Here is a 13,831-nt window from a genome sequence, read left to right on the forward strand (position 1 = left end):
AACAGCTCCCTAAACAAATCTATTAAGGGTGAAGGGTGTAATTTCTGCCCCAAAGCTCCAAGCGCAATTGCGAAAAGAATAATTGTTTCCAAATAGCAGTTGTCATGATTTGATGACCCCACCTTGAACAAACAAATGGCCTACTTATTATTGACTCATTCAGACATGTACAGACAAGTCTCAAATCTTTTATCAGAAGTTTTAGTGAATCAAAAGATAAATTTAAATCAAGTCAAGTCTCAAATAATGTATCTACCAATTCAAGTAAATTATCTAATAGTTTAAGTCAAGTTGCAAAACCATTTCCTTCTCACTTTAATGTAGCTCGACCCTAAAGTTTAGCCATGGTGTCTCTATACATTAAATTTTTATATAAAATTCACACACTATATACTGCCAAGTTAACACAAAATGTCAGTAACACTGGGGAGAGCTTCTGCAATGTAGTGTAGTGCTATGTAGGGTTGTGTAAACACAGATGCTGCTGTGTTTACCTGGATTCTCTCTCATCACCTCTGTTCTCATCCTCTTCATCACTACCGCTGTACTCGTACTCAGTCTCCTCTGAGAGAGAGAGAGAGAGAGAGAGAGAGAGAGAGAGAGAGAGAGAGAGAGAGAGAGAGAGAGAGAGAGAGAGAGAGAGAGAGAGAGAGAGAGAGAGAGAGAGAGAGAGAGAGAGAGAGAGAGAGAGAGAGAGAGAGAGAGAGAGAGAGAGAGAGAGAGAGAGAGAGAGAGAGAGAGAGAGAGAGAGAGAGAGAGAGAATAACAAGAAAGACTTTAGGCATTAATATAATATGGCTCAACACAGTTTATGCATACTGCAGCACTTTAGAGTCTAAATCATCTGCACTCCTCCTTAACTGATACTGTGTGAGCTCTGATAATAATGCTGAAGGCTGCTGGCTGGATGCTTCCATTTTTAGCCGTTCATCATTCTTCATATCCAGAAAGAAACATAATTCAAGCCCAGCTGTGCTATTTGATTACACTACTGGCCACAGATTTCATGAGTTAGTCTAAGCTACGCAGTTGTGCACAAGCACCCTATTTGTGCTCCAAGGCAAAGATGAGCTCTGATTGGATGGGAGTCTTGGTGACCTCACGGCACAAAGGCAAGTAAACAAACTTTATTAAAAATTCTGTTCCCCCCACAGAGCAGTCAGTGTACAAATGGGGTGGACAAATTATGAACTATAGTCCAAGAGGAGCCCCTGCATCTGTCCTGACTCTGATGATAAAACTGATTTAACTACTGAATTAATTATTAAGTGCTTGGATCATGAAATGGTTGGGGCTTCTGTGATTAATAAAGCTTTATTGCTCTGATATTTAGTGTAAAATCATTTGCAAAGGCAACATTAAAGAAAGCGCATGGCACATACCTTTCTCGCCACGTTTCTTGCGTGTACGGTCGATGTGATCTTTGAGCTGGATGCGGACTTGTCTCTCAGTGGGCTGGTCTCTGATGAACGAGTGCTTCAGTAGCTGTTCTGTGGATGGACGACTCGGATAGGACTTCACAAGACAACCCTCGATGAAGTCAATAAACTTCTTAGACCTGAATGAAACGTGTAAGAAATTAATGTATTAGCAAGAAAGTCAATTAAAAAAACTGATTATAGAATGCTATTTTACAAGGCCCACAGGCCTCGGGTCAGTGCAAAATAGTTTCACGCCAGCTGCAGTCAGTACAATTTTTTAAATGTTTTTAAAAATGTTTTAAAGTGCCCCAATGATGCTTTTTTGAATATTACCTTTCATGCAGTGTGTGATATAACTGTCTGTGAATGTAAACGGTCTGCAAAGTTGCACGATAAATAAAGTTATTGTCTCCCAAAAGAAAGAAATCGACTCTGAACAGCCTAAACGAGTCGGCAGAAACTCTTTTGTGACCTGCAAACGTAACGTGGTAACACATTTGCCTAATGCCCGCCTATCATCTGCATTGGCTGCCCGCAAATAACATTTACTTTGACCTGCCCTCAAACACTAAAGCTGGTGTTGTGCACATGTCAAGAAGCTCTGCAAAAGCAAATTCTCTTTGTAAACACTTCCAAAAATGTGAAGAATTACCACAGAAATACAACAGCAGTATAACCTTTGGATGATTGCTTCTCAAATCTCCTTGAGGTCTAAATGGGTTTCTCCATTAAAGTTGTATACATTTTCTACCGGGTTGTATTTTAATAACTCAACTCTTAATAACTCTTAATAATACTGAAATACTTCTGTAAATCAGCTCTGGGTCCACTACTGCTTAAAATTGTGTCCATTAATGTAGATTGTCTGTTGTTGTTACTACTTTGAGTGATAAAGGATGGAGCAAGATTTGTTTTAAAAACTTTAATGTTACATCCGTCATTCACGTCAGTGCTCGGTTAACGTATGCGTTGATATTGATACAGTTATTGATATAATTTCCACATGAGCACTGCAATAAATTAGAAATCTACTTGTTGATGGACACTTGTTAATCCTGATGGTGAAGAATTACAGTTGCAACATCTACAGTTGCGTACATTGTTACAGTTGCAACAATGTACTTCAAACTAAGTAACGCATCACTGAGAAATGTCCTGCTAGAGTCGTCCTTCCGATAGAGGTTCGTGTAGAATAACTAGTTCTTCGGGTAGAATAACTAGTTCTTCGGGTAGAATAACTAGTTCTTCCAATGTTTCATCATCGGACTCGGATTGATATGGTAAAATCAACGGCCTTCTTTCGGTCTTTACAATGTACAATCAGTGAGCTTGAGGAACCCTCCAGAGCTGAAATTCAGTAATGGGCATTTTGTTTCCGACACGCACTGTAAGCGGTAGACCACAAAAGACTGGGCCGTCTGGCCAATTAGAGCAGAGTAGCTCACGGAAAAGATGGATTTAGAGAGACTGAAACTTCGGACGAGTCGTTTGAGAATCATTGAAAAATATGGTGACCTCCAAAACAACATTAGGAACCTTTAAAATAGCATAATTGGGGCACTTCAAGAAATATATTAACCCCAACTTCTGAACAGTCAGTTCCTTTCTGACACGTAAAAATGTATTGCTAAAAAGAAACATTAAACAAGAAAAACTCCTTGATGAGCCCCCTAATAGTTTTATATGAAGTTATAAAGGAGGAAAAAAGATTCTAAATTATACAAAATCAGACAGGCACATATTGAAAAAAAAATGCCAACAGAAGAGGCTGTTTTAAACAGGAAGCAGAATATCAACTTACACATCATTGCAAGTAACAGAAAATGCAGTAACACGAAACAAGGCCGCCTTTTTTATTCAAACCCAAAATATGCTCCATCTCTACTTCTATAACCAGCTGTTCAAGGGCAGGGCTCTGACCAGAAGTACCAAAATAACTCCAATCTGAAAACTATAGCACGACATGCCAATATATGACAACTGCAAGTGCAACCAACAGGAAAAAAAGATAAAAACATAGATGAAATGAAGATAGAACTCATTTTTCGTCATGCAACAGCACTCTATATGTGTGTGTCTATGGGTGTGAAAGCAAACACTGCAACTCCTGCCTGAAAAACGAGGAAACCATATACAAAAAGAGAACCTATATGGATGGCAGCGATCATAACTCAGTATGCAGTGCATGTATATATAGATGAGGGGGAAAAAGGGAGGGAAGGAAGAAGGAAAATATAGCTTGATCTTAAAATAACAGCTCCTCACCATTTCTTGGACTTCAGTTTAGGAGGAGGGTTCCGTGGGATAAGGAACAAAGCTCGCATGGGATGCATGTCACACAACGCTGAGGGAAAGAGCACAGATCAAACATGCTGATAAATGACTCTTTCACCTCTGTGCCCAATTAACAAACTAACTGATTCAAGAGGTGACAACAATTCATGAACGAAAGTAGAGCAGTGACTGGGCCGCCGCTACACGCTGTCCGTGTGAGCGTGTAAGAGAGAGAATATGACTAAGTGTTGTGCTGCATAAGTTATGACAATGGAGTACAGATCGACCTCTGTTACTCTTACTTCTTTTGTTCAACTGGCATAACAAGTATGGGAAAGAGGGACATTTAGTATTACTGCTTGCTTGGTTTTTAAAATGTTTTAAATAAAATATTTTGTACAAATTGAAGAAAAAAGCCCACCATATTTAAGGCCTATTTACACTAAGGATGTTAACTATAACGAAAACTAAAAAGTTTTAATTATTTTAATTTTATGAGAATAGGAAAGTCCAACATAGAGGAACAACATAGAGGAACGATATCATTTGGATCTTTTTCAGAACGTTTTTTCTAGCTGATGGACGATAAAAATTTGACAGCCCATCAGAATCCACCCAACTCTAAATAGCTTGAGCATTTAATGCATAAGACGATAACTGTGCTTTGAAGAAACAGAACGTTCTAACATACGTCACCCCGTTTGCATTTCAGACCAGAGTATGTGAGGGGTAAAGTGAAAGCAGTAACTGTGCAAACTCACATATTCAACTCTTTTTTGAATATTCACTTAAAAACAGGAGCTGCAATTGCGATTGTAATGTGAGTGTCATACTGCTGCAACAAGGGACTGATAGTTATTCTGTTCATATTAAGGTCTGGATCCACACTGTAATGAGAGGTTGCATCTGTAAACACACAGATAGTGTACTTACGAGGTGCTCCTTCAGCCATCTCTATAGCGGTGATTCCCAGAGACCAGATATCACTCTGTTGTAAAAAATAAAAAAAATAAAATGCTTTATTCAGGCACAGTCACACACACACACACACACACACACACACACAAAATCAATCAATACAAGGGGTGCAATAATAGGGATGGGTGGATTGAAATGGACAAATTCATACTACCAATACTAATGTTGTATTAACAGGATCCTCACATAAAAATAAATCTAGTTTAAAGAAAAAACACTAATAATAATTGCATTGTTTATTGGTTATGTACTATACATTAACGTGTATCATGAGCTAAAAAGTGAAAAACAAAGAACTTTGCAAACAAACAGTAGTTTAGACTTAAGAGTAATCATTTCTCCTCGCAGACAATGCAATATCCATTCAAACCAAACAGAGAGAAAAGTGTAGTATTCAGTATCACTTCACTGAATAATTACCGAGCTAAATGTCACGTGTATTTTCTGTAGACAGGTTTTTGTGGCAATTAAAATTGCTTTAAATCTCACGAGATGTTGATTGACAATATTGTTTTATTCTTGTTAAACAGAAAACAAAAAATTTGTCCCATTTAAAAGTTGATAATGGCTTTATACGGTTTAATTGATATAATTAAACATCCCCATTGAGGTCAAGGAGATTTTTTTAAAGATATTTCAACAGCTTTCATGCACATCTTTCAAAATAAAAGTTGTGCATCAGAAAAACGTAGAATTATTAAGTTTGTTGTTTCTTTGAGTGCACACATCGCAACCCACTGATGTGCATCAGATGACCGCAACGGTCTTGCAACCCACTTTTGGTTGAGAAACACTGGTGTACATCAACAGCCAGAAGCTCATTTTACCCTGTAATCATAGGTGGAGTCAGGATTCTCATCACAGGCGATGACTTCTGGGGCCATCCAGTACGGAGTCCCAATGAAAGTGTTCCTTCTGCCGACTGTACGATCCAACTGTGCACTCACCCCAAAATCCACTACAGAAAGAGTGAGGAAAGAGGAAGCAATTAGGGTCTGTAATATTACACGACACGTTTTGCTTTCAAAGTCTTATGAAACCTGTTGCGCAGCCAAAATTTTTATATTCATCAATGCTAATTCCTTCCTTCTCATACACAGATACACTCTTCTACTTTAGCCACACTCTCCCTCAGGTTGTGGCGTGTGAAGATATTTTTGTCGTGGTGTCAGGCCTATATTAATGAGCTTCAGTGCTTTGCTCTAGTTGTTAAAAGATGTTCTCTAATCAGACAGGATATAGGCAAGACAGCACACACACACAAAACAGGGCTACACAAATCAAATATCAGTTACATGAGCTAGTCTGTTTTTTTTGGGGGGGGGGGGGGGGTTGTCAAGCAAATATCTCACCAAGTTTAACCTCTGCGTTCTCTGTCAGCAGCACATTCTGTCCCTTGATGTCTCTGTGGATGACTTTATGAGCATGGAGGTGAGACAGACCCTGAGGAACAGAGAGACAGCGTTTACTGGCTGTGCAACATTACATACATAATTGCATCAAACTAAAATATAAAACTCAAGTAAAGCTGCAGTTAGGCATCATGTATCAGGCATGTAATGTGTATTGTTAAAGTCACCATGAAACGAAAATTGAGATTTTCTATGTTGTGACATATGCAGATTGCTGGAAGGGATGCATTATTGTCCCACACATGCCATCAGTAAAGAGAGGTAATTGCGAGGGGGAGGAGTTAAAGTTTTTGTTTAAAGAGTACAAAGGCACATGAATGAAGAAAAAAAAATTATGCACACAGATAAATCATTTATAATAAACACTGCAATAAGAATAGTCAATTTTGATTTCATGGTGACTTTAAGAGTCTTACTCTCAGTATCTCTCTGCAGATATAAGCGATCCAGTCTTCTTTCAGAGAGTTGCCCTTTGTGTTCTTCACCAAGTCGGTCACTGAGCCGGCACCACAAAACTCCATCACCAGCTAAACAAAAAACACACATACATGTACATATATGAAACTGCAAGCTGATACAAGCCATTGTTTTCCAAATCAACAAGGTCCATGACCTAGAAATATATATTTTTCATGCTAAACCATTTCAGTTAATGGCAGACTATAGATGTATCTGATCACAGTGTCATGATGCAAGACTTTAAGCAGTTATGAGATCAGTCGATCAGGTTCAGAAGTCTGAGGAAGCACAGACCCAGAGCTGGTCATCGTGTCCGGGCGGACTCTTCTTCACGAAAGCTCCGTAGTAAGTGGCAATGTTTCTATGGTGACTGTACTTCTTCAGCATGTTGATCTCAGCTTTAATCTCCTCCTCTTCTTCCTCAGTCACATCCATGACCTTTATGGCCGCCAACTGGCCCGTCTTTACATGACGACCCTGAGACGGAAAGAATTTCAATAGATTTCCTTAACTTCCTTAAAGTAAGTAGCATAGAAATGGCTAATTTACTAACTTTATTTGTTAATACACCCTATTTAATTTAACATGAGCAAAAGTAAGGCATAGAAGTATGATGAAAACTGAAAAAATTATTTTTTTTAAAGAAATTGATACTTTTATTCAAAAAGGGCGAATTAAATTGATCACAATTGGCAGCAAAGGCATTTATAATGTTACAAATAATTTATATTTCAAATAAATGCAGTTCATTGAACTTTCTATTCATAATTTTTATTTTTTGCTGAAGCACCACAATCAGCATATTGATTTCTGAAGGATCATGTGGCACCAAATACTGGAGTAATGGCTGCTGGAAGATCAGCTTTGCTGCATAAATTACAGTTTAAAATATATTAAAATAGAAACAGTTATTTTAAATGGTAATAATATTTGACAAAATCACTGTTTGTATCTTTTATTTTAAAAAATTGGCTTGGTGGGTATAAAAAAACGTATTTCAAAAAATCTTACATACAGTACCACAAAATTTTGAATGGTAGTGTATGTATTTCGAAACAATTTTTTTGGGCTCGACAAATGATTAAATCCAAAAAAGGTACATTAATGTATAACACAACAGTATATAACATATTACAGACTGTACGTCTGTTCTTCATCACCTTTTTCTTATTTGCATATAATTATATATGTTAAAACCATAGTACTTTGAGAAATACCACAGGAAGACACATAGTATAATACACTATCCTACAAACTACATATTCAACACAAAACTAAAACTAGATAAACCACCTCACTGTCAACCCAAAAGCTAAACATTCATACCACATCCCTTTATAAACTACAGTACACACTCATTATACATGACAAACTATATCCTCACTAGTCTAAACGACACATTTTCCAAACAATACAGCCTGAAGTACAAATTACACCCTACACACTCTTTAAAGGCCGCTTATGCCATACATTGCAATAATTAAAGAGGCCTTTAGGTTAACATCACTATGAGTCTGCAAGTATAATGACTTATTACACACTACATGTCATGTAGTTCCATAAAAATTAAGAATGTATTTTTTTTCTATGTTAAAATACTCTCTCCTATCCAAGCTTAATATGCAGACTATAAGAAAGCCATTTGTAGACCGATTTATCCAAAAAGTGTAAACATACCTGGCTAACCCGAAACAGCATCAGTGGACTATATGTTTGACTGACTAATTGTAGATGAGGAGAGTTAAGGAAATCTGTTTGAAAACAGCAATTATTTTTTCCAATTCCGTTTGGTGGCACTAATAGTACAGAAATTACACAATTTAGCTTTAACCATTGAATTTATCTGCATTCATTCTGTTCTCCATTCATTCGGCTGTCAGCTTCCTCCCCTCATCCAGGCGTCTTCATCTCAACGGCGAGTATTGACAGGTCTGAGCACAGCTGCAGTGATCTGAGGTACTCTGTGTTATTGCACCACGCTGAGAGTGCAATGACATTCTCACACATGCCCTCACGTACACATGTACACAACTGCTTTAAACAACTTCTGTCCTCTGTTACTCATGTACCAGCAACCACTGAATCCATCTTCACTCTCGCACTCAAACACACATTACTCGATGCATTACTCGATTTTTCTAAGAATACAAATTGGTGTTTTATTTATCATTCGAGAGGTCATCTATTCTTCCTGAGCAGCAATAGGATAGCATTTACTTCTAACAAATATCGCCATCCCTCTTTCTCCTGCCCTCCATCTGTATCTCACCTTGTACACTTGTCCGTAGGTGCCGTTGCCCACGACTTCCACCAGCTCAAAGATTCCTGCTGGGTCCTGACGGAGAGAAACTATTTTTAAGATTGTGAAATCATACAATGCAAACATGATACATGCAAACCCCCTAAAATAAAGACTGTAGAGGGAAATTCATTTGGATTTACGTACTTCAGTCAAAAGACATTAATACCCCAAAATACCTTAGAGGCTTAGGCCAGAAACATCCTTTACTCAGGAATGTGAACGCAGATGCCAGAATTTGACCAACATGGTTGAACATTCTTTGATATGCGCTCTTACGTTGGCAAAGCAAACCTCAGGGGAAGGTAGAGGCAACTAGAGTAATTTAATTCTGTGCCATTAAAAAAAAGAAACTGTAAATAAAAACAACAATACTAAAATACAAAATGGAGAACAGTTAAGACCAGTTATTAGAATTTATTTGTCATCTCTACAAAGATGTAAAAAGTCAATAAAGTTACGACTTTTCACATCTTTTTAGAGGTGATAAATCAAATCTAATCTAATAATTGGTCTTAAAGGATTAGTTCACTTTTAAAATAAAAATTCTGTCATCATATACTCACCCTTAAGTTGTTTCAAACCTGTATGAATTTCTTTCCTCTGCTGAACACAAAGGAAGATATTTAGAAGAATGTCAGTAACCAGACAGTTTTTGGTTCCCATTGACTTCCATAGTATATTTTTTTCCTACTATGGAAGTCAATGGGAACCAAAAACTGTCTGGTTACTGACATTCTTCTAAATATCTTCCTTTGTGTTCAGCAGAGGAAAGAAATTCATACAGGTCTGAACCAACTTAAGGGTGAGTATATGATGACAGAATTGTCACTTTAAAAGTGAACTAATCCTTTAACAGTTTTTACCTTTTCTCAAGAACTGTCTTAAATTTTTGAAAAATAATTTAATTAAAAGAACGGTTAATGAAACCAGGATATTTAAGACAAATCAGAATCAATAAATTCTTGATGAAACAGCAGATTCTTTCCTTATATTTTATGCTAATATAGTTATGGCTCCCCTTGAGGCAATGCTGAGAATTGATCAGTTGTGGTCGGGCATTTCAGTATGCATGAAATAGAGCTAGCATAGCTAGAAGTGTCTGCATTTATAACTTGCACTGGATGTGTCTGGATGTGTTTTGAACCTTGTCAGTCAGAACTTTACTCTCTGTACTTTCTTATCGTCACTCTCAGTGTAAAATATCCAAACTACACGATTTGAACCGAAGTCTACGATGATCAGGCTAAATCAAGCTCATTTTTGGAGATCATTTTTCTCTCTTAGACGAGCAGCTCCCTTCTGGCTCAGGATGGCAATGACAGAACCATTACCTGCTCAGCCATTGAGAAGAGGACAAAGCATCATGCTTGTACAAACCCCAAGGTTTAAAAAAAAAAAGGAGTTGACAACTGCATTGTCGTGTATTAAGACCCATTATGCAACTCTCAAGCAGCTTTATGTACCTCTTATGTGGCTTCAGCTGGGGAGCGCAGCCAAAAACTAGAATGAGTAGAGGGTTAAAAACAGCCAGCGCAGCGCACACACACACACACACACACACACAGAGAGTGATTCAATATGGCCTCGGTACAGCTCTGTGGGTGGAAAAGGCTAACGTTCTTCCTAGCTCTCACACACATGTACACACCATGATCATCTCGCTCTCATCTGCCTCCAATAACTGCAATCTTTTTCCTCTCTCACTCTCTTCATCTCCTTTTTATCTTTTCCTCTCTCTCTCTCTTAAAGAGATCTGGAGTGGTGAGCTATAAGTGAGCAACATGCTCATGTGAAACATCAGTAAGAGGGCGAATGGAAATGAGAACAGACACAAACAGGATTAAAAAAATGATCCATTATAACATAAAATAGCACATCATATCAAACCTATATGTTAGTGTCCTTATAATATTCAAACTGAGCTTACAAAGATCATCAAAGGAAATTAGTCTATGCTAGAGAGAGCATCGGTCTCAGAGAGAGAGATGACACATACGCAGGGAAATTAATAAATGAGCCGATGAATAAGATGATAAACAGATAATAAGGCTTTCTCTGGAGAATACAGGAGGGGGGGGGGGATACAGGTTTTTTTACCCTGTTGTAAAAAAGCAGGGTAAATCTTCCAAATTAGCTTTCATTTTAAATGTTAACTACATTTATCAGTAGCGTAGTGGTAGCGTCGCTATTTCTGAATCAAATAGCTGTTCAGTAGCGAAGCTCTTTTTTTGATCGAGTAGTGCGCTAGCGTCCACACAAGCTACCTTTTCCCAAGCATTTCTAAAGGAAATACAACTGCTAGTATTACTGATGCTGGATCAGTAAGAGTTTAAGAGACGGTGACTTCTTCGTGTTTTACGGTGGTTGGCAACCATATGTGATTTCATTCCCGCGATGCGGAAAACACGGACGGAATCCAGGCATAAAACAGAATTTACTGTATAACGGAGATGGTCCTCACTGCAGAACACGAAATCCAGGGGGAGGAGTTGGATCCAGATCCACCCCTAAACCTACCAATCTCCACCCATTAGATCTGGATCCAACTCCGCCCCCTGGATCTCGTGTACTGCAGTGAGGTGCTACTGGTATAATGCGGAATTTGTCAGATCTTGGATGAAAAGTAAGTAGGTCTGTACACTTAAATAAAATCTTGATATAGACTAGTGTCTGTAAATATTAAACCACATAAAGCCTATTTAAAAATTAATCATGCATGTTCTGCGCGTCTCTGTGAATGAATGGCGCAGAGTTTTTTTTTTTTTTGTTGCCAAATTGGTTTGGAGTAGATGTTGAATTATCAATTGAACTGACAAATTATGCCTGTCTATCTGTTTGACTGACAGTTTTATTGGTCACTGAGATAGCATTGACCTGGAATGAAGTTGGTTCAATATAAAAATTAAATTTGAAAAAAATTGCGTAGATGTAGCAAACTACTTTGCAATATTGCTGTTGCTTGGCTTGCTACATTTCCCAGGGTGGTACTGTAGCTTCAGTGTAGTGAAGCGGAGTAACTGCTAGCTTAGCTCACTACATTTTCCAAGTAGCTTGCCCAACACTGCTACTTAGTATCTGCTACATAAAATACTACTTAAAGGGATAGTTCACCCACATTTTTTTAATGATTTCATTAATTAGGCTACTCACCTTCATGTCGTTCCAAACCCGCAAGACTTTCTGTTTATCTTCAGAACACAAATGAAGATCTTTTTTGATGAAATCTGAGCTATTTCTGTCCCTTTAGATGATTCAAGAAGTTCATAAAGAGATTGTAAAACTAATCCACATGAATTGAGCGGTTTAGTCCAAATTTTCTAAATAGACATGATCGCTTTATATGATGAACAGATTGAATTCTTATTTTTGGGTAAACTCCCCCTTTAAGGTTGGAAAACAAAAACAGCTAGGAAATATTCAGAACAGCATGCAGCTATCTGACAGGAAGATGAAGCCATTAGACACTAAAGTAATACCCATCAGCCAGTATACGGTTATCAATATTTAAGCATCACTAGATCAAGTTACATTCTTAACCTGTAACCTCATGAATACAGATACCAACAAACATTGATAAATATTCTCTCCTTGCCAATGGATGGCAAACATCTGGCTTTAGGCACATGTGTACTTCAGCTGGTTTATTTTGATCAGTCAATAACAAGCTTGTTACATTTTGTAAGGTACAGTATAGCAGATTTTTTCTAGTCATCATGACATGCATATTCATTAGTTTGTTTAACCAATATCTTACATCACTCACTACTATTTGATTTTTTTGATTTCTGTTAAGATGTCATTAGCATTTATGTCGCATTTACATAAGCTACCCAACTGTCAAATGGGCTGCTATTATGATTATGTAACAAGTGTGCCGCATAAGTCCTGAAAAGTGAAGCCAAAACGTTTCGATCACCCCCAGATGATTGGTCCCTGTATAGGTCATAAACCCTGCCCTCTTCAGTAAATCTAATGGCCTGTGAGACAAACTAAATCTTTTAAAATAAAAATGTACACAATTTTTTTTCCAAATATGGTTTCTGTCATTTTAGGTAGTTTTTGGTTTTAGTTATTTGATGTTATAAAAGCGGGAGACACGTCATGATTCTCTGAACGAAGTAGCCACTGAAACACCAACACATTTTTTTCAGGATTTTGGAGCTTTAATTTCTACATTTCCATAACTGTTTATTTCACACTGGCATGAGTTGTTCTGCAGTAAACATTCTGCGGGAGTGTGTGGGGCCTTGATACCTCGGCTCCACTTCATACTTCTCCACTCTCACTACTGTGCAGACTCGGGTCCCGAATCAGCGCAAGATTGGGACATTGGCGACTTCACTTTTCTATAATGATAAAGAATGCTGGTGCGTCGTTCCTCTTTTTTTACAGTCTATGTTATGTAATAATAGACCAATTTAAATGCATGACTTTACAAATTTCAGGCACCAGCAAATAACTTCACCTGCTTCTGTGCCAAGTTTGATTGGCAAGTCAATGTTATTTAAAAGTGATCCTTACAAGAACTGAAACTGAGATGAACACAGAGCAGGTTGCTCTCAAGTTCAAAAACAATACAACGAAACTACCAACCACCTCGGCCGTGTGTGATTCTAGCCAGAGGGCCACATGTAAGGCAGAACTCTTGAGATAGTCTAAATGTGTTTTGCTCGCTTAAATGTGCATCTACGCTGTATGTGGGTGTTATATAGGACAGCTATCAAACAATGAGCTTAAGTGAATCATCGTGCTCTTTCTCGCTCTCTCTCTAGGGGCAATATCACACACATCACACCCTGGGAGAGCCGTGCCCAGGAACTCACTGTACCAACACACAAGAGATATAGAGTTACGGCCAGAGCTCTAACGTTTATGGCATATTCACAACCGCACTAACACGCGTAACTGCTGAAGTGTCAAAAGGATGGAGTCCTGTCGTGTTTATGTCCAGTCCGCAAGGTTTAAAGCAGTTGTTTAGGACGCAT

At 38.0% G+C, this 13,831-nt stretch overlaps 1 protein-coding gene across 7 annotated transcripts in view; it reads right to left on the minus strand.

The window, feature by feature from the left end:
- Positions 1–13,831, minus strand: part of mink1 (misshapen-like kinase 1) — a 39,439-nt gene that overhangs the window by 22,611 nt on the left and 2,997 nt on the right. For all 7 annotated transcript variants that reach the window (XM_079605924.1, XM_079605921.1, XM_079605923.1 and 4 more), the window contains exons 2-10: positions 8,814–8,879; positions 6,839–7,021; positions 6,502–6,612; positions 6,026–6,116; positions 5,501–5,631; positions 4,629–4,683; positions 3,687–3,765; positions 1,383–1,558; positions 495–564 (exon numbers count right to left, since the gene is read on the minus strand). In XM_079605924.1, coding sequence (XP_079462050.1) covers positions 495–564; positions 1,383–1,558; positions 3,687–3,765; positions 4,629–4,683; positions 5,501–5,631; positions 6,026–6,116; positions 6,502–6,612; positions 6,839–7,021; positions 8,814–8,879 — 962 coding nt within the window. The remainder of the gene's footprint in view (positions 1–494; positions 565–1,382; positions 1,559–3,686; positions 3,766–4,628; positions 4,684–5,500; positions 5,632–6,025; positions 6,117–6,501; positions 6,613–6,838; positions 7,022–8,813; positions 8,880–13,831) is intronic.

The sequence above is a fragment of the Phoxinus phoxinus genome (genome assembly GCF_949152265.1).
Source record: "Phoxinus phoxinus genome assembly, chromosome: 3".
Lineage (NCBI taxonomy): Eukaryota > Metazoa > Chordata > Actinopteri > Cypriniformes > Leuciscidae > Phoxinus > Phoxinus phoxinus.